The sequence below is a fragment of the Loxodonta africana genome, chromosome 11 (genome assembly GCF_030014295.1).
Source record: "Loxodonta africana isolate mLoxAfr1 chromosome 11, mLoxAfr1.hap2, whole genome shotgun sequence".
In the NCBI taxonomy this organism is placed as follows: Eukaryota; Metazoa; Chordata; class Mammalia; order Proboscidea; family Elephantidae; genus Loxodonta; species Loxodonta africana.
The window spans coordinates 5,539,142-5,560,218 of record NC_087352.1 but is presented as its reverse complement, the minus strand read 5'-3'; the positions used below and the strand labels follow the sequence as shown (position 1 = coordinate 5,560,218).

Below are 21,077 nucleotides of genomic sequence, written 5' to 3'. Positions count from 1 at the left end.
GGCGGGGCTTGCGGAGCGGGGCGGGGCTTATTCCGGCGAGGGGCCGGGTCTTCTTGCATATACAGCAGGCGGCAGGCCAATGGGCGGGGCCGGGGCGGGGAGCCGAGGCAGGAGGGACGCTCCCCCGCCCCCGGAACGGAATCCTCGGGAGAACGGAGCAGGCTCGCGCGCGTGCATCCCGCACCATCCCCCGGCCCCGGGCTCCGTCCCGCGTCAGGCCGAGCTGCCGCCGCCGCCGCCACAGTAGCAGCAGCAGCAGCGGCGCTCAGGGATCCGGGCCCAGCCGGGGCCACGGGAGGCGGGGGCGCCCGGGCCCTGGATGTCCCGCAGCGCGGCGGCCAGCGTGAGAAGGGCGGGAGAGGGGGGCGCGGGGTGGGCGGCGGCACCGCTGCTGATGTGGCGGAGGGTGGGAGGCGGCCACGGCGTCCGGATGGAGAGACGGTGCCAAGGCTGAGGAGGGTGGTCCTGGGCGGGTGTCCAGGTTAGCCCACACAAGCTAAAGCTTAGAAGACGAGGGTCGCCGACTCACGCCCTCTCTTGCCAAGGCCTGAGGGCAGGGGTCCCCCCAAGAAGCCAAGGACAGGGGTTCTGGTACAACCCCCTAAGCAAGGTTTTGGGGATGGAGTCCCAGATGCAGCCCACCTATCGAGTCAAAGCCTCGCGAAGGAGATTCCAGACACCTTCCCTACCCCGTCCCCGCCCAAGGGGAATGTCTGAGCTAGGCAGGGTCTTGAGGATGGGGTCCCTGGCACAGCTTCCCCACCAAGCCAAGGCCTGGGGCGATTCCAGGCAGAGTTCCGCCCCCAGGCCTCAGGGATGTCCAGGGCACAACATCCCCCCAACGCTTGGGCGGTGTCTCAGGCACAGCCACCTCTTAAAACAAGGCTTCTCCCCCCTTGCTTGGCACCCACCCAGGCCTGAGTAAGGGAAACGTCAGCCACAGCTACCCCCAAGGCTTGGTCAAGGGTCGCAGGGCACAGGTTCCCTGGGCCACCCCCTTTGTCCCTGGGGGTGCTCAGCTGTCCTGTAGCGGCCCCGCCTGCAGACAATGGGTAGCCTCCTCCTCTTGGCCCTGGCCCCCCAGGTTCCAGAATCCAGGCTGGGCTGGGGGCGGCTCCCCTGGGACCCTGTGCAACCTCATCCGTCTGCTCTGCGCTTGCGGTGACGATGGCTTTGTGTGTGGTACCTGGGGGTGGGGGGCTGGCATGGGATGGGGAGGTGGCTGGGAGTGTGACCCCATGTTTGTGTGACCATGGCTGTGTGTGTGTGCTGCAGCTGGTGACTGTGAGGAATCCTGTGTTGTGTGTCTGTGTGGGCATGTGTGTGGTTGTGTGTTGTTGTATCTGTTATTGGGTCTTTATATGAGCCTAGAATTTGAGTCTGTTTGTGTGTCTGTATGACAGCTGCTCAGTGTGTGGGACCCTGTGGTTTTTTAGTCTGTGTTTGCATGCATGGCTGTGACTGTGTGGTTGTGTCTGTGATGTTGTCTTTTGTGGCCTTGTGTTTGTGTCTGGGTAATGAGAACCGGGTATGTGACAGTGTACGTGAGTCTGGGGTTGGCATGTGGCTGACTAAAGATGTGAGTAGAGTTGTGTCTATGACTCTGTGTCCATGTTGACTTTCCCATCGACTGTGAATGTTCGTGGTTGTGTTTACAACAGACTTTATATGTGTGTCACACACTCGTGTCTGTCTGTCATGTAACTGTGTAACTCAGTGTACACCTGCCATTGTGTATGAAGTCACATTGTGCTATGTGATTGGGGCTGTGTGATGGCCATGTGGCTGTATGTATATATGACACTGGTTGTGTGTCCACAGCCATGTCTCTTCATGTGACTGGGGTTGGATAAATAACTCTTCATCCATCTGTGAGTGTGTGATACTGAGTGATATGTGTGCTTTTGGTCATGTATCTGGCTTAGTATCTGAAACCCTGGCTGACATCTATGTAGGGTATTTGTGTGTGACTAAGGCTACATATGTGTCAGCGTGGTCTTTGTGTGGCGGCACAAGCTAACTGTCGGGTATGAATGTGACAGTGGTTTTTCTATGCCTGTCTGTGACCCTGGGTGGCTGTGTGTGCGTGTGTCTGTGGCTGTTTCTGTCATATGTATTTATGTGTGGGTATTAGACTACCTGTGTTTGAATCTGTGTGATTTGGTGACAGGGTGACAGGACCCTGACTGTGTGCGTGGCTCTGTCAGGGGCTGCGTCTCTTGTGTAAACCGAGCAGCCATCGTGCATACCTGGGTCTCTGTGTTTCTGTGCACACACCTGACTATACTTGTGTGAAACTCAAACTGTGTGCCTAAGCCTCTAGGTGGGAGATACTATGTATGGCTGCCAAGTGTGATTTTGTGTGCTGGGCCCATGAGGCTGTGATTATTTGTGGCTCCGTATTTCTCTGTGTGAGCTGTGTGCCTGCATGAAGAGGAGCGTGTGTTTCTCTGCGATGATGTGACATTGGACATTGTATGGCTGTGTGTGGGACATCGTGTGGTCGTAGTACAGCTGTGATCTGTGTCTGGGGAGTGTGGACACTGACACTATGCGACGCTACATGTACAGGACCATTTCTGAAAATGGAGCTGTTACTGTGCATGCCGTGACTGAACCGCCGGCCGGGCGTGAGTGTGGCCCTGTTTCTCTGTGATGTGTAGGGTTACAGCCATGGGTATCTCCGTGTGCGATCGTGTATGGTAACTGTCCATGTAGGTGTGACTGACGTGATCCAATGTGTGCATCCGTGACTGGGTATGTGGGACTAAAAAAGTGTGTTGCTGCGACTGACATGGTTGGGGTTGAGTGTCCATATGCAGTTGTTTGCTTGTGGGTGACCACACACATGTGCCTGTGTCTGGTTGTGTGTGACTGAATATGTGTCGTTATGTTTGAGCATGTCCTTGGCCAGGTGTAAACATACACCTCCTGTGGAAACATGACAAATGTGTATCGCTGTGGTTGTGTCTGGGTGGGACCAGGTGTTTATGGCTGACCAAATGGGTGAACTCTGATTGGATGTGATTAATTCCGGCTGGGTCTGTGACGTATCGTTGGGTGCCTGAGGAAACATAACTGTCATTGGGTGTGGTTGTACTTTTGCGGCTCTGGCGGGTGTGCCTGGGCTCTGCTCTTTGTACATGGCTGTGAAAATGCAAGTGACCAAATTGAAGTAGCTGATGTGACCGGTGTTTGTGGTGGTGCCTGGGTGGGCTGTGACTTTTCATACATGTTTGGACAATGTCTGTAGCGGAGACTGTGTGTGTCTGGGAATGTAGTATGGGACCAGATGTTTGTAGTGGTAACTCTGTGGCTGGGATTGTTTATGTATATGTGTGTGATCGCATGTGTGTAGCTGTGGTTGTGTTTGTGTGTAGCTAAATGTGCCTAGCTGTGCCTGGGACTAGGGATGACTGGAGATATGAGTTGGCTGCGCAAGTGTGACTGTGTGTGTGTGTGTGTGTGTGTGTGCAGCCCTGGACATGTGTTTAGAGGGCAAGGTCACTGCTTCCTCACACTATCCCCTTGGGCAGTGAGGGCTCCCGAGGCCAGGGCATCCCCAACAAATGCTCCCCCAAATACACCTACTCCTTCCTGGGCCCTTGGAACCAGGTGGCTGATCTCCCTGGTTACAGTTGCCATGGCAGCCAGGGCCTTCATCAGGGAGCCTGAGATGGATGGGGTTGGCTGCTGTCCAAAGGTGGGGTGGAGAAGGGGACTGAGCCCCACCCCAAGCAAGCGTCTCACCTTCTTCCTCCCTTGGGCAGGGCGGACCCAGAAGGGCTGAGCAGCATCTGCCCCCAGCCCCTTGCGGGGCCCCGGGGCCCCCTGCAACCTCCAGGACGGAGCCAGGTGAGTAACCAGCTTGGACTGGCCAGGGGCTAAGTGGGTGGGGGGGTCTGCCTAGCATAGTCACACAGGCTTAAGCACACTCATGACTGGACACCCTCACAAACCTCCTCCCTGTAGAGTGTCCATCAAAGCCACAATCATTCACAGACACACACCCTAGACTATCACTTACACACCCGGACACTCATACTGCACCAACATTCCCACAGCCACAGGGGCAGAGTCATACCAGCGCCACTTTCACACACACCAGACACTCACATCCACAAACATACAGTGAGACACACACACATAGATGACAAGCTCTTTTAGATCCACATACGTGTGTGAACACTGCGACAGGCACACCGGGAGAAGTGCTTGAGGTAGTTGCCTACACCAACGTACAGACACACACATGTTCCCAATGGGTGGGTCCACAAAGACACACACACATTCCCAGACAACACCCAGACTCACAGGTGACCACTGGCCCTTTGACCAGATAGTTCACTCTCAAGAGAAACACCCTTCCACATAGTCGCACAGACAACAACTGCACTTTCACAGACACAGCCTCACAGACAGCCCCATGGACTCTCATTCTCACAAACAGCCATACTTTTGCTCAAAGACACAGCCTCACAGATAATTATTAGCACTCTTATAGATAACAGTCACGTTCTCACACAAAGTCACATCCTCACAAATAACACTTGTGGACACTCTCAAAGACAACAACCTCTTGTTCTCACTCACCCTCACAGGGGCACACTTGCATACAGACACAGCCTCACAACAACCCCATGGACCCATGTTCTCTAAGACACCCTGTGCTCTGACACAGACACTCCCTCACAAACAACCTTCACAGACACAGTCTCACAACCAACAGCTGTACTCTTGGACATAGACACAGTCCCTGGAACTCCCATGGACTGACACCCTCACAGGCAACAGCTATCAAAGACAGTAGCTACAATGTCACACCAAGACACAGTGTAACAGACAGTAGTTGTGGACACACCCTTTCAAAGACAACAGTTTTATGCTTAAACAGAGACATACCATCGTAGACAACATTCACGGACACACAAGCTGTCTTAGACACGAACAGACATAGACACGCCTCGCGGACAACATTCACTGACTCAAGCTCTCGTGGACAACAGCAGACATAGTCACCCCTCACGGATAACATTCACTGACACAAGCTCTCATGGACAACAGCAGACCTAGTCACCCCTCACGGACAACGTTCACTGACACAAGCTTTCATAGACAACAGCAGACATAGTCACCCCTCACGGACAACGTTCACTGACACAAGCTCTCATGGACAACAGCAGACCTAGTCACCCCTCACGGACAACGTTCACTGACACAAGCTTTCATAGACAACAGCAGACATAGTCACCCCTCACGGACAACATTCACTGACACAAGCTTTCATAGACAACAGCAGACATAGTCACCCCTCACGGACAACGTTCACTGACACAAGCTCTCATGGACAACAGCAGACCTAGTCACCCCTCACGGACAACGTTCACTGACACAAGCTTTCATAGACAACAGCGGACATAGTCACCCCTCACGGACAACATTCACTGACACAAGCTTTCATAGACAACAGCAGACATAGTCACCCCTCATGAACAACATTTACTGACACAAGCTTTCATAGACAACAGCAGACATAGTCACCCCTCACGGAGAGCATTCTCTGACGCAAGCTCCCATAGAAAACAATGGATGTAGACATCCCTCATGGACAACATTCTGTGATACAAGCTCTCACAGACAACAGTGGACATAGACACCCCTCACGGATGACGTTCACTGACACAAGCTTCCGTAGATAACAGTGGGCATAGGCACCCCTCATGGACAACATTCACTGACACACAAGCTCTCATAGCAACGGACACAGACAACATTCATAGGCACACAAGCTCTCAGAGACAACAACCCCTCAGAGACAACATTCACTGACACACAACCACTCTCAGACATAGATGGCCTTCAGCAACAACCTTCAGGTACACACAGCCTCATAGAGAACCACCACGCTTTGGGAGACAGATCTCCTGAACAACATTCATAGACACAGTATAAACAGCCATTCTCCGACATGCATTTTTCTGTACGACCTTCAGAGAACACATATAGACACCATTCAAGAATATACACTCATAGACAACAGCTGCATCCTTACTTGCACACGGGCATAGTCTTCATCTGCTGGGGGTGTTCCCAGTCCTGGGTGTCGTGTGTCCCCTTACCATGGAAGCACCTTACTCTCCTCCTGGGACTCTTCAGTGTGGCTTGTCAGTCCAGGAAGACTGTCCGGGTGGCTGGCCACTTCACACACACACATACACACACCCACCCACCCACACCCCCACACCCCCACACCCACCACCACACACACACACACACCCCATACCACTGACAGGCACGGGCCCTAGGGACCCTGCCTCAGAGTAGACGCAGGCGTTGAGAGACCAGCTGTGTCTCCAAGGCACAGAGACAAGCCCCTATCTCCCGTGCCGTCTGGACCCTGGGTCCCAGTCCTTAGTCCCCGGACCTTCTGAACCCCTTGACCCCTGTGTCCCACACACTGGACTCTTGTGCCCCTAACCCATGCAACTACTAATTCCAGTGCCCTCTGATTGCCCCATCCCCTGACCCTCATACCCCTAAAACCCTGACCTTATAACTCATGACCTCTGTGCCCTCCAGTGCCTTGACTTCTGATCCTTTGGATCCTCATGCCTTTCTGTCATATCCCCCAGCCTCCAAACACCTCAAACCTGTGACCCATGACCCCCATCCCAGACCTCTGTGCTTCTTACTCCTGTGTCTTCTGATGCCCATTGCTTCTGTGCTCACCCTCCCTGCCTTCTAGTGTCTCCTTTCCCCATGTCTTTTGAACTCTGTGTCCCTGACCGTGAGCTGCAAACCTATGCCCTCTGAAAGCTATGTCCTCTCACCCAGTGGCCCTCTAACACTGTGACCCAATTCACACGTTCTCTGACTCTCTGCTTCCTGAGCACTACGTCCCTGTCCCTTGAACCCCACGCCCCTGACCCACGGCCCTGACCTGTGTCACCAGACGGTGCGGGCACCATGAACAAGTTACGCCAGAGCCTGAGGCGGAGGAAGCCAGCTTACGTGCCCGAGGCCTCACGCCCGCACCAATGGCAGGCGGATGAGGATGCGGTACGCAAGGGCACGTGCAGCTTTCCAGTCAGGGTGAGTGTGGGGCCAGGGTGGTGCTGGGGCGGAGGGGGCGGGGCTGCTGGGCACAGGGCACTGGGGCGCTAGGGCAGCCTTTTGCGGGGGGGGCGGGGCTAGATGGTTAGTTGGAGTCCTGGTGGTACAGTGGTTAAGAGCTAGGGCTGCTAACCCAAAGGTTGACAGTTTGAATCCACCAGCCACTCCTTGGAAACCCTATGGGGCAGTTCTGCTCTTTCCTGTAGAGTCACTATGGATCTGAATGGACTCGATGGCAATGGGTTTTGGGGCTAGATGGTTGAGAGCTTGGTTGTAACCAAAAGGTCAGCAGTTCAATCCACCAGTCACTGCTTGGAGACCCTATGGGGCAGTTCTGCCATGTCCTATAGGGTCACAAAGAGTCAGAATGGACTCAACAGCAATGGGTTTGGGTTTGGGCTAGATCACTAAGGCCCTATTCTGTGAGGCAGAGACCTTACATTCTCAAAGAACTGTGGAGCTTACCAGAATAGGCCACCACCTCACAGGCCTTTTGAAGATGGTGAAAAACAGAGAGACATTGTCTTGCACCAGGAAAATATTACCTGGGAAACAGTGAGCAGGGAGGGTGTCACCTGTTAAGCAGGAGCTCACAATTTCCAAAGAGCACAAAAATCCTGTAACATTTGCGGAATCCACTGCTGTGAAATGCTTTCTGGATTATGGCAACCATGACTCTTTATGACCTAAGCTACACTTCCGTATGGGAGACAGCAGGATTCAGGGCATGGACTGTGGAGTTCAGCCGATTTGAGTTCAAATCCCCACTCGGCCCCTTCCAGGTTGTGTGGCGACAGACGATGGTCATAGCCCCTCTGCCTTATCCTTTCCCCCAGAAATAGACCTGAGTGTGAAGGGTTCATTTGGGAGGTGCAGGAAACGCTGGTGGGAGTAAGGAAGGTAGGTAATCCAATAAGGTGTGTTATTAAACTGCAGTTGTGGACAGCTGAAGCTTAATCCCGCTGAGGAACTCTGGGAAACAGAGAGCCTGTGTACATCAGTCCATCAGTCATTTCGAAGATATACCTGTTGTAAGGGTGGACAAGCAGTCTTATGCAGCCTGGGAGCAGGCCACAGGCACAGAGATACTGGTACTCAAGGACAACAGTGAAGTGTTAAGGCTTAGGAATATGGGGGAAAAACCCAAAAACGAAACAAAACCCATTGCCGTTGAGTGGATTCTGACTCATAGCAACCCTATAGGGCAGAGTAGAATTGCCCCATAGGGTTTCCAAGGAATGGCTGATGGATTCAAACTGCTGACCTTTTGGTTAGCAGCTGAGCGCTTAATCACTGCGCCACCAGGGCAGGGCATGGCTACACATTGTGCTTCAGTTTTCTCATCTGTGTAAACCATAAAAAAACCAAACTCTTTGTTGTTGAGTTGATTCCGACTCATGACGACCCTATAGGACAGAGTAGAACTACCCCATAGGGCTTCCAAGGCTACAGTCTTTACGGAAGCAGGTGCCACATCTTTCTCCTGTGGAGCAACTGGTAGGTTCGAACCGCTGACCTTCCAGTTAGCAGCCAAGCGCTTAGCCACTGCGCCACCAGGGCTCCTCACATCTGTATAACTGGGATAAAAAGGGGGTACGCTCCTTGTAGAGATGAGGTCCAGAGTAAACAAGTTAACATGTACAATGTGTTTGGAACGTTGCCTGGTGCATCGCAAGTGCTCAATGAACACAGGAATTATTGAAAACTGCTTTTTTCTGGTCCTGCTGTCCTCTTCTTCAGTACCTGGGCCACGTGGAGGTGGAGGAGTCCCGGGGGATGCATGTGTGTGAAGATGCTGTGAAGAAGCTGAAGGCGGTAAGTGACGGCCTGGAGCCAGGGAGGGGCAAGCTCAGGCCAGCCAAGGCAGCCCTGACCAGGCCTCTTTGTCCCCCACCATCCCAGATGGGCCGGAAATCCGTGAAGTCTGTCCTGTGGGTGTCAGCCGATGGGCTCCGAGTGGTGGATGACAAGACCAAGGTAGGGGGCCTGTGGGAGTGGGTACTAGTCAGCCTCTCTCCTCCTCTCCCTGCTGGAATCAGGGCTGAGGGTACCTTCCCACCCACGTCTGGGACGTCCCTCCCGCAAGGTCCCTGACCCACCTTCCTGGCCCACCTGACAGCCATAATTCAGAGATGATTCCTGTGGTTATTTGTGAGCTGGTATAGACAGTAGGGGGACTGTTGGAGCTCAGTTCATCTGCTTACTAGCTGGGTGACCCTGGCTACGAAATTTCTTGCCTCTGTGCCTCACACGCCTCACTTATAAAATCAGAATGAAAACGGACCCTACCATTAAGTGAGAAAATATATGTAATGTGCTGAAATCCGTGCCCGATGCATCGTGAGCACTCAGCTCCATAAGTGTCAGTCTGCCCAGCCAGACCTGGAGCACCATGGGGCCAGCATCTGGGTGTCTGTTTGCTCACCATTGAATCCTCTGCCTGGGGCCCAGATACTGCCAGAGGGGGCACCCAGATGTGATGGGAATTGGGTTGATGAACAGATCACCATATTTGCATAGGAAGTTCCTTCTGCCAGAAATACTGTTCCCTGCCTTTCTGCTTAGTTAATTCCTCCACCAGGAAGCTCTGCCTCCGTAGCTGTCCTGACTCCCACAGCCCCACACCCCGCCCAATCCCAGCCCTAACCACTGTGCCCCGCCTCCGACCATCATAGACCCGACCCCTCTGCCTGTGCCCCCCATCCCGGCACAACCCCTCCACCTGTGCCCCAACCCCTCTGCTCGTGACCCCCCATCCTGGCCTGACCCCTCCACCTGTGTCCCAACCGCTTTGCCCGTGCACCCCCATCCAGGCCCAACCCCTCTGCCTGTGCCTTCCCCAGCCGGGCTGTACCCCTCTGCCTGTGCCTGTGCCTCCCTTGTCCCAGCCCCCACCTCCACTCCTGGCTTGACCTCTCTGTCCATTCCCCCCATCCTCCTGTGCCTCCCTATCCTGGCTGTCCACCTCCCCCGTGGCTCCCCCATCCCACCCCAATTGTAGCCTCAGCGACTCTGGGCTGTCCCTATGTGGATCTGATCCCCTTACTGTCTCAGTGAGTGCTGGGTCCCCACCCTGTTCAGGATTGGCCATCGAGCAGACACTGAGGAAATGTTAAATGAGTGCATGTTAGACACTTCATTTCCTTCTCCCGCCTTCCCTGGTTCTTCCGCAGGACCTGCTGGTAGACCAGACCATTGAAAAGGTCTCCTTTTGTGCTCCTGACCGCAACCTGGACAAAGCTTTCTCCTATATCTGCCGTGATGGGACCACCCGACGCTGGATCTGCCACTGTTTCCTGGCGCTCAAGGACTCCGTGAGTACCACCAGAGCCAGCCACTCATCTCTCCCAGCCCCTGGCATCCCACCCCCCGTGCCCCACCGGCTGGCTGCGTGAACTCAGTCAAGTCCCTTACCCCTCTGTGCGCGGTTTCCTCATCTGGAAAACGGGATGTTATCACAGTTCCTAATCCTTGTCCTGGGAGTCCCTAGGTAGTGCAAATTAGTGATGCACTCCGTTGCTCACCGAAAGGTTAGAGGTTTGAGTCCACCCAGAGACACCTTGGAAGAAAGGCCTGGTCATCTACTTCTGAAAAATCAGCCACTGAAAACTCTGATGGCGCACAGTTTTACTCTGACACACATGGGGTGGCCATGAGTCAGACTCACCTTGATGGCATCTGGTAACTGGTGATCATTGTTCCTAACTTAGGAGATTATTGTGAGTCTAGAGTAGGTGTCATGGTTAAGATTGTGTGTCAACTTGGCTGGGCCATGATTATCAGTGTTTTGGCAGTCGTTGTGATCACTGCCATTTTGAGATTTGATATGTGGTCGCCCTCATGATAGGATCTGTGGTGAGTAGCCAGTTAGTTGAAAGGGAGTTTCCTTGGGTGTGTGGCCTGCATCCAATATAAGTGGACGTTCTGGCAGGGCTTGGGGGCTTTTGCACATTCTAGATCCTGCAGCTGGCTCCTGTTCATGTGACCTGCAGTTCTTGGGCTTGAGCTAGCAGCTTACCTGTGGCCTTGCCTGCCGATCTGGGGATTTGTCAGTCTTCACAGACCGTGAACAACAGCCCTGGTCTCTGATGTGCTGATCTGGGGTTTGCCAGCTCCTGTGGCCTCTATCCTGATCCACAGACTTGGGACGTTCCAGCCTCTACAACCACATGAGCCATTTCCTTAACGTAAATTTTTCTCTATATACGTATTAATATGTTTTACTTCTCTAGAGAAGCCAGCCTAAGACAGTAGATTAATACAAAGCGTTTCAAACAATGCATGGCACAGAAGGAGCCGTCATGAAAATGTAGTCATCATCATCATCATTCTCAGTAGTTCTCGAGGTTTCTTTGACTTTTTTATTGAGGGACATATTGTTATGGATTGAATTATGTCCTCCAGAAACGTGTGTCAACTTGGCTAGTCCATGAGTCACAGTATCGTGTGATTCTCTACCAATTTGTCATCTGATGTGATTTTCCTACATGTTGTAAATCCTATCTCTGTGATGTTAATGAGGTGGGATTAGCCTCAGTAATGGCGCAGGAAGCATATCAAAAAAAGATGTCACTATATCAGAAGAACTGGTCGACGTTCAACCATTTCAGGAGGTAGCATATGATCAGGAACTGATGGTACTGAAGGAAGAGGTCCAAGGTGCACGGAAGGCATTGGGGAAAAACAAGGCTCCAGGAATTGATGGAATACCAACTGAGATGTGTCAACAAATGGATCCGGTGCTGCAAGTGCTCACTCATCTGTGCCAAGAAATTTGGAAGACAGCTACCTGGCCAACCAGCTGGAAGAGATCCATATCTATGCCTATTCCAAAGAAAGGTGATCCAACTGAACGCAGGATTTTCAAACAATATCATTAATACCACATGCAAGTAAAATTTTGCTTAAGATCATTTAAAAGTAGTTGCAGCAGTACATCGACAGGGAACTGCCAGAAATTCAATCTGGATTCAAAATAGGACGTGGAATGAGGGATATCATTGCTGACGTCAGATGGATCCTGGATGAGAATACCAGAAAGATGCTTACCTGTGTTTTATTGACTATGCAAAGGCATTCAACCATGTGGATCATAACAAATTATGGATAACGTTGAGAAGAATGGGAATCCCAGAACACTTAATTGTGCTCGTGAGGAACCTGTACATAGATTAAGAGGTCGTCGTTTGACCAGAATAAGGGGATACTGCATCGTTTAAAGTCAAGAAAGGTATGCATCGGGGTTGTATCCTTTTGCCACACTTATTCAGTCTGTATGCTGAGCAAATAATCTGAGAAGCTGGACTATATGAAGAAGAATGGGGCATCAGGATTGGAGGAAGACTCATTAACAATCTGTGATATGCAGATGACAAAACCTTGCTTGCAGAAAATGAAGAGGACTTGAAACACTAATGATCAAAGACTGTAGCCTTCAGTATGCATTACACCTCAATATAAAGAAAACAAGAATCCTCACAACTGGACCAATAAGCAACATGATGAGCAATGGAGAAAAAATTGAAGTCGTCAAGGACTTCATTTTACCTGAATCCACAATCAACACTCATGGAAGCAGCAGTCAGTAAATCAGATGACATGTTGCATTGGGCACATCTGCTGCAAAAGGTTTCTTGACAGTGTTAAGAAGCAAAGATGTCACTTTAAGGACTAAGGTGTGCCTGAGCCAAGCCATGATGTTTTCAGTCACCTTACATACGTGTGAAAGCTGGACAACGAATAAGGAAGATCATAGAAGAATTGACACCTTTGAGTTGTGTTGGCGAAGAATGTTGAATACACCATGGACTGCCGAAAAAACAAACAAATCTTGTCTTGGAAGAAATACAGCGAGAATGCTCCTTAGAAGCAAGGATGCTGAGGCTATGTCTCACATACTTTGGACATGTTACCAGGAAGGATCAGTCCCTGGAAAAGGGCATCATGCTTGGTAAAGTGGAGGGTCACTGAAGAAGAGGAAAACTCCCCAGGAGGTGGATTAACACAGTGGCCGCAACAACAGGCCCAGCATTACGAGGACTATGAAGGTGGAGCGAGGGTGGCGCAGGCCTGGGCAGGGTTGCATTCTGCTGTACGTCAGGTCACGATGAGTCCGAACCGACTCAATGGCACCTAACAACACCGTGTTAGTAAGTCAGGACTCAATTTGCAAGATGAGGTTGTGTCTTAAGTCGATCTCTTTTGAGATATAAAAGAGAGAAGTGAGCAGAGAGACAGGGGACCTCGTACCACCTTGAAAATAGAGCCAAGCGCACGGGTCCTTTGAACCTGGGGTCCCTGCACTGGGAGGCTCCTAGACCAGGGGAAAATTGATGACAAGGGCCTTCTCCCAGAGCCAACAGAGAGAGAAAGCATTCCCCTGGAACTGGCACCCTGAATTCGAACTTCTAGCCTCCTAGACCATAAAAAAGAAAAAAAAAAAATTTTTTTTTTTTTTTGATAAATATCTTCCTTGTTAAAGCCATCCACTTGTATTTCTGTTAAAGCAGCACTAAATGACTAAGACACATATACACATGGTAAAATGCGAAGATCTTCAGGGCATAGCTCATGAACTTTTTTTTTCAATAATTTTTATTGTGCTTTAAGTGAAAGTTTACAAATCAAGTCAGTCCCTCCCACAAAAACCCATATACACCTTGCTACATACTCCCAGTTATTCTCCCCCTGATGAGACAGCCCGCTCCCTCCTTCCAGTCTCTGCTTTCATGACCGTTTTGCCAGTTTCTAACCCTCTCTACCCTCCCATCTCCCCTCCAGACAGGAGATGCCACCACAGTCTCAAGTGTCCACCTGATACAAGTAGCTCACTCCTCATCAGCATCTCTCTCCAACCCATTGTCCAGTCCATTCCATGTCTGATGGGTTGTCTTCGGGAATGGTTCCTATCCTGGGCCAACAGAAGGTTTGGGGACCATGACCGCCAGGATTCTTCTAGTCTCAGTCAGAGCATTAAGTCTGGTCTTTTTAAGCTCATGAACTTTTGCCTACATGTAGATCCCACCCAGATCAAGCCCCAGCAGATGCTTTTGGGCCCTTGTCAGAAAACACCCACCAAGATACCCACTATTCAGTCAGCTTCAATTCATTTTGCCTATGCTTCTGGGGAGGGGTCAAGATCCCTTCTGAGAATCTGATGAAAGACCTAAATAGATCCTCTTTTCAGAAGCATTCACACTGTAGCAATTCTGAGACTTGTGACAGAAAACCCCCAGATAATAGTGGCTTCAATAATACAGAAATGTCTTTCTTTCACGGGAAAGAAATCCAAAGGCAGTAAAACATTGGTGTGCTGTCTCTACGATCACCAGGTTCTGCAGCTCCTTTCATTTGTTGCTCCACTGCCATCCTCAGCATGTGGCTTTCACTCCATGATCCAAGATGGATGCACTTGCTCCAGGCTTCACATCTTCATTCCAGCTGGCACGAAGGAGGGAGGCATGAAGAGAGGCATGCCTCTCCTTTCTGGGAGGTGCTTAGCACTTCCCCTTACATCCCATTGGCCAGAACCTAGTCACGTGGACAAACCTAGCTGCAAAAGTGGTAGAAAATACAGTCTTCATTCTTCCCTGTGCCCTGGACCCTGACCTCAGACACCACCTGATTTTGGTCAGAAGCCACCATCTCAGTCCCTAACATCAGCCAGTGTTCTTCGGTAGCCAGCCACAGAAACTAATCCAGCTAACTTAAACCCAAAATAAGATTAATGGCAGGGTATGAGGAAACTCACAAAATCGAAGGGCAGTCAGAAGCATTCAGCATCTGAAAGGGCAGAGAGAAAGGGAGCTGCCCCCGTAGGCAGTTGCTTCAAGACCACACTGTCAGATGACTCCACTGCCAGTCCTCTGGCTTCAAATTCTAATGAGGGGCTAGCCTCACTTGAGTCACTGTCCTTGACGAGGGAGGGTGGAGCACCATGACTGATGTATACAATGTTGAAGAAGAGTTCCCAAAGAGAAATTGCCATGCTATTATCAAACACAGGGGCAATGGATACTGGGAAAGTGAAACAACACCTGTCCATTGCAAGCCCTAACAGTCTCTCCTCAGGCCTCCTCATCTTCTTTTCCTTCATCGTGCAGAAATTCCCACTCCAGATAGCTCTGAGCCTTCAAAACTGGTCAGTACTCCCAACCCCCTCCCATACACAATTCCAGATCGGAAATCATGAGTGGCCGGTAAAGTTGAGTGGGTCAGTACTGATTAGGAGAGGCTGGTATAGAGGGATTTGAAACCTCCCACCACCAGTTGCTGTCAAGTCAGTTCCAACACACAGTGACCCCATGTGTGTCAGAGTAGACCTGTGCTCTGTAGGGTTTTCAGTGGCCAATTTTTGGGGGAAGTAGATCTCCAGACCTTTCTTCTGAGGCGCTTCCGGGTAGACTCAGACTTCCAACCTTTCTGTTAGCAGGCAAGTGCGTTAACCGTTTGCATTACCCAGGGACTCCAGAGCCCATAGCAGCTGTCGTTTTCTGAGCATAGCATTGTGGTCGTATCAGTTACTGGTTGCTGCATAACAAACAGCTCCTAAGCTTAAAAAAAAAAGCTTAGTGGCTTAAAATTACAGTCATTTATTATCTCTCATGGTTTCTGTAGGTCAGGCATCAGGGAAGGGCTTGGCTCAGTGGTTTGGCTGCAGTTTCTCACTCTGTTACAGTCAGGCTGTCTGCAGCCATAGCAGTGGGAAGCTAGCCAGACATCTCTCTCTCCACGTAGTCTCGGGGCCTCTCCATAGGCTTCCTAACGTGGCAGTTTCAGGATAGCTGGGCTTCTTACATGGTGGCTCAGACTCCACAGCAGATACCCTGAGAGGAAGCAAACCAGGAGGGAGCTGGACATACCGCCTTTCTGGAGTTGGGCTTGGAGGTCACAGAGCAGCACTTCCGTTGTTTGCCTGGCAGTCACAGAAAACCCAACCCCCAGTTGCAGAAGCCCTCTCAAATTAAGGGGCGGGGACAGAGACTCCACCTCTTGATGAGAGAGTATCAGGATTCTGGAAGAGCACGTGGGGTGAGAAATGTATTGCTGCCATTTGGGGAAGCACGTTCTGCCGCGTGGTTAGGAGCGTGGAATCAGTCTCGACCACCTGGCCGTGGGACCTCGGGCACCAGTGACTATCTCGTCTCGGGGACTCGGTTTTTCTCCGCTATAAAATGAGGATGATAGCAGTGGCTTCTCACGGGGCTGTTGGGGAGGTACGCATGGTGATTACACACAGAAGGTGCTAAACAGTCATGCAGTCGGTGCTCGGTAAATAGGAACTGCTGCTGTATTCTGCAGACTACTTGGGAATGAGAATCAAAAGCTAAGAAACAGCAGGGCCATCTCCTCTGAGTAAAGAGTGTGACCCTGGGGGAGTCCCTTCCCACTTTCCAGCTTCAGGTTTTCGGTGTTAAATAGTGGAATTCTCAAGTTTAACATTTTTTTTTATTGAGGTGAAATTCACCTCACATAAAATTAACCATTATGAAGCGTACAAATCAGTGGCTGTAGTACGTTCACGATGTTGTGCAATCTTCACCCAGATCTAATTTCAGAACATTTCCATCACCCTAAAAGGACACCCTGTCCCCATCAAGCAGTCTCTCCCCATTCTCTCCTTCCCCCCAACCCCTGGCAACCACTGATCTGCTTTCTGTCTCTAAGGACTTATCTATTTTTGACATTTTTTATAAATGGAATCATAAAATATGTAGCCTTTTGTGTCTGGCTTATTTCACTTGGCATAATGTTTTCCAGGTTCATCCACATTGTAGCAGGTATCAGTACTTTATTCTCTTTTATGGCTGATTAATACCCCATTGTGTGACTATATCACATTTTGTTTATCCATTCTTCATTTGATGGACACTTGGGTTTCTACCTCTTGGCTACTGTGAATATTGGTGCTATGGACATTGGTATACAAGTATGTGTTTGTTTTTATTTCTCTGGGGTATAGGAGTAGAGGTCAGCAAAAAAGAGGAAGACCGTCAACCAGATGGATTGACACAGTGCCTGCAACAATGGGCTCAAGCATAACAGCAATTGTGAGGATGGCGCAGGACCAGGCAGTGTTTCGTTCTGTGGTACATAGGGTCGTTGTGAGTCGGAAGCAACTCAGTGGCACCTAACAACAACAGGAATAGAATTGGTGATCGACTTGACAGCAGCGGGTTTGGTTTTGGTAATTCTAGGTTTAATTTTTAAGGTATCACCAAGCTATTTTCCACAGTGGCTGCACCATTTTGCATTCCCACCAGCAGTGTACAAGGGTTTCAGTTTTGCCACATCCTCGCCAACACTTGTTATTTTCTGTTTGTTTTTGTTGTTGTTTGTTTTTATAGCCATCCTAGTGGATACGAACGGGTATCACATTGTGATTTTATGTTTGTCTAATGATTAGTGATGCTGAGCATCCTTTCATGTGCTTTTGGCCATTTGTATATCTTCTTTGGAAAAATGTCTACTCAAGTCCTTTACTCAGCTTTTAATTGGGTCATTTGTCTTTTTGTTGTTGAGTTGTAAAGTTCTTTATATATTCTGGATATTAGATCCTTATCAAATATATGGTTTACAAATAATTTCTCCCATTCTGTGCGTTGTCTTTTCACTCCCTTAATAGTGTCCTTTGATACACAAAAATTTTTTGTTTTTATGAAATCCAATTTATCTGTTTTTTCTTGTTACTTGTGCTTTGGGTATCATATCTAAGAATCCATTGTCAAATCCAAGGTCCTGAAGATTTACCCTTAGGTTTTCTTTTAAGAGTTTTACAGTTTTAACTCTCACATTTAGGTCTTTAGTCCATTTTTAGTTACTTTTTATATATGATGTGAGGTAGTGGTCCAACTACTTTTACTTTTCATGAAGAAATCCGGTTGTCCCAGCACCATTTGTTGAAAAGACTATTCTTTCCCCATTGGATGGTCTTGATATTCTTGTAAAAAAACAACTGACCGTTGTAATGTAGTTTAAGGAATCGTCTAAATTCACGAGGGATAAGAATTAGGATCACCTCAGAGGTGGTTCCTATAAGGCGGTTGTCAGACACACCTCGCTTTCCAACTTCACCATTTCTGACACCAGCCATTCCCCCCACAGCACGCTCTGCTTCTCTGCTGGGTTCAGTAGTTCATTTCAATGGCCACAGAGAACTCACAGACCAAACTCACAGTTACATGCTTTATTAGGGAAGTAACAGGCTATATCAGGATCAGCTTGGAAGTAACAGGAACAACTTGGGATCAGCATCAGGAAGCACACAGGCCTCCAGCGATGAGCAAACCCAGCTTCTCTGCTAGGCAGCTGCCTTCTTGCTGTGCAGGCCTCTCTGCTGTTGGCCTTTCCATCATTAGGTTCTCTGTAGCTGGGCTTCCCACCGTCAGCCTCTCTGCCTTTGGCCTCTCTGCTGCTGGCCCAGCTCCTAGCCAGTATAGCAGCTCTCAGAGCTGCAGCCTTCTGCCACTGGGCCATTCTGCCACTGGACCTCTTCACCATCAGGTGCTCTGCTATCCACCATCAGCCTCTCTGACATCAGCCCCTCTACTGCTAACTGGCCCACCTTATAGTCAGTGTAGCACTTCAGGACCATTCAGCTCACACATGGCTCTGCTTCACAGCCAGCCCTGCTCTTAGCATCTCTCTTTCAACCAAGAGGCTTCTCTAAATCTCTGGTTTAAGACATCTGTATATCCCAATACTTGTCAGTTATAAGGCAGGGCTCCTTCACCAGACCAGAGTTCAAGCAATCCTCAAATACCCATGTGATCCCCATCAACTAAAAAAAAAAAAACCATAAAAACCATTGCTACCGAGTTGATTCCAACTTACAGTGACCCTATAGGACAGAGTAGAACTGCCCACACAGGGTTTCCAAGGAGCAACTGCTGGCTTCAAACTGCCAACCTTTTGGGTAGCAGCCAACTTTTTAACCACTGTGTCACCAGCGTTCCCAGTCAACTCAGGTTTTGTTAATTACCAAGCAAAAGTATCAAACCATCAAGTTGTTTACAGCTTATCCAGGAAATGTCAATCAACCATGGAAATCCCCTGGGCAATAGTAACATCCTCTTGGGTAGGAAACCTGGGAGCCCCCCCACCCAAGGTGCTTTTCCAAAGAACTAGAGCAAAGATAACCTCAGGGTTTAGGGGGAAAAAAATCTCCCAAGCTGTTCTTCCAAAGCACCAAGGCAAAAGTCCACATAAAGGAACTCATTTCACCACACCGTCAATGTGAGGGTTTATTTCCAGGCTCTAAATTCTATTTCATTGGTCTATATGTCTATCCTTACGCCAGTACCACACTGTTTTGATTATCGTTGCCTTGTAGTAAGTTTTGGAATCAGAAAGTATAAGTCCTTCTTTGTTCTTTTCAAAATTTTGGCTATTTTGGGTTCCTTGCAATTCCGTATGAATTTTTGGATAAGCTTTTCCATTTTTGTCTAAAGGCCATTGGGATTTTGACAGGGATTGCACTGAATCTGTAGATCACTTTGTGTAGTACTGCTGTCTTAACAATATTCAGTTTTCTAATCCATGAACATAGGATGCCTTTCCTTTTAGTTAGGTCTTTAATTTCTTTTAGCACTATTTTGTAGTTTTCACTGTACAAGTGTTGTGCCTCCTTGGTGAAATTTGTTTCTAAGTATTTGATTTTTTTTTGATGCTATCGTAAATGGAATTGTTGTCCTAACTGTTTGGGGGTTGTTCGTTGTTAGCGTTTAGAGATGTAACTGATTTTTGTGTGTTGCTCTTGTATTTTCAAACTTGGCTGAATTTATTAGCTCTAATAGTGTTCTCGTGGATTCTTAGGATTTTTATGTATAAGATCATGTCATCTGAACATAGAGATAGTTTTACTTCTCCCTTTCTAATTTGTATGCCTTCTACTTCTTCTCCTTGCCTAATTGCTCTGGCTAGAATATCCAGTACAAGGTTGAATACCAAAAAAACCAAACCCATTGCCCATGAGTTGATTCCGACTCATAGCAACCCAATAGGACAGAGTAGAACTGCCCCGTAGGGTTTCCAAGGAGCACCTGGAGGATTTGAACTGCTGACCTTTTGGTTAGCAGCCATAGCTCTTAACCACTACACCACCAGGGTTTCCTAACGTTGAACAGAAGCCGTGAAAGTGAGCTTCATTGTCTTGTTCCTGATCTTAGAGAGAAAGCTTTCAGCCTTTCGCCACTGAGTACAGTGTTAACTTCTGGGTTTTTCATAGATTCCTTTTGTCGCGCCAAGGAAGTTCCCTTCTATTTCTAGTTTGCTGAGTGTTTTTTATTATGAACGGGTGTTGGATTTTGTCAAATATCTTTTCTGTATCAATTGAGATGGGCATGTGGTTTTTCCCCCTTCATTCTTTCAATGTGGTGTCTTACATTGATTAATTTTTGTATGTCGAACCATTTTCGCATCCCTGGGATAAATCCCACTTGGTCATGGTTTATAATCTCTTCAATATCTTGCTGGATTTGGTTTGCCAGTATTTTGCTGAGGATTTTTGTCTCCAAGTTTAACTTTAATAGGTGGTGGAGCATCTTGGTTACAAAACAGAAATAAGACAGATCTCATTTGAGTCACAACTTTGCCACTCATTTGTGATCTTGGGTGAACTGACCTCCCATCTGAGCTGCAGTTTCTTCATCTGTGAAATGGGTTCATAAGAGTATCCCCCTCATGACACTGTTCCATGAATTTTGACAACTGCATATACTTGTGTAACCCACAGCCCTATCAAGAACTGGAACATTACCACCACCCCAAAAAAGTTCCCTCACGCCCCTTCCTAGTCAGTCCTTACCCCCGCACCAAGAAGCGACTACTCTTCTAATTTTTGTCACCATAGATAAGTTTTGCCTATCCTAGAGCTTTATATAAATGGAGTCATACTACCTGGAGTTAGCCAAATCCAAGGCTAAGGGCATAGTCCTCCAAGCTGCCAGGTCTTCCCAGGACTTTAG

At 49.1% G+C, this 21,077-nt stretch overlaps 1 protein-coding gene across 5 annotated transcripts in view; it reads left to right on the top strand.

Moving 5' to 3' along the window:
• The first annotated feature begins 54 nt into the window (after window positions 1-54).
• Window positions 55-21,077, top strand: part of NUMBL (NUMB like endocytic adaptor protein) — a 33,415-nt gene continuing 12,392 nt past the window's right edge. Inside the window, exons 1-6 of one of the 5 annotated variants that reach the window (XM_064293676.1) lie at window positions 60-343; window positions 3,771-3,855; window positions 6,953-7,092; window positions 8,854-8,928; window positions 9,016-9,090; window positions 10,287-10,427. In XM_064293676.1, coding sequence (XP_064149746.1) covers window positions 320-343; window positions 3,771-3,855; window positions 6,953-7,092; window positions 8,854-8,928; window positions 9,016-9,090; window positions 10,287-10,427 — 540 coding nt within the window. In that variant the 5' untranslated portion in view covers window positions 60-319. Of the gene's footprint in view, window positions 344-404; window positions 3,856-6,579; window positions 7,093-8,853; window positions 9,091-10,286; window positions 10,428-21,077 lie in introns of those variants that run through there. The other 4 variants (XM_064293678.1, XM_064293674.1, XM_064293675.1 and 1 more) reach the window with 4 other exon arrangements.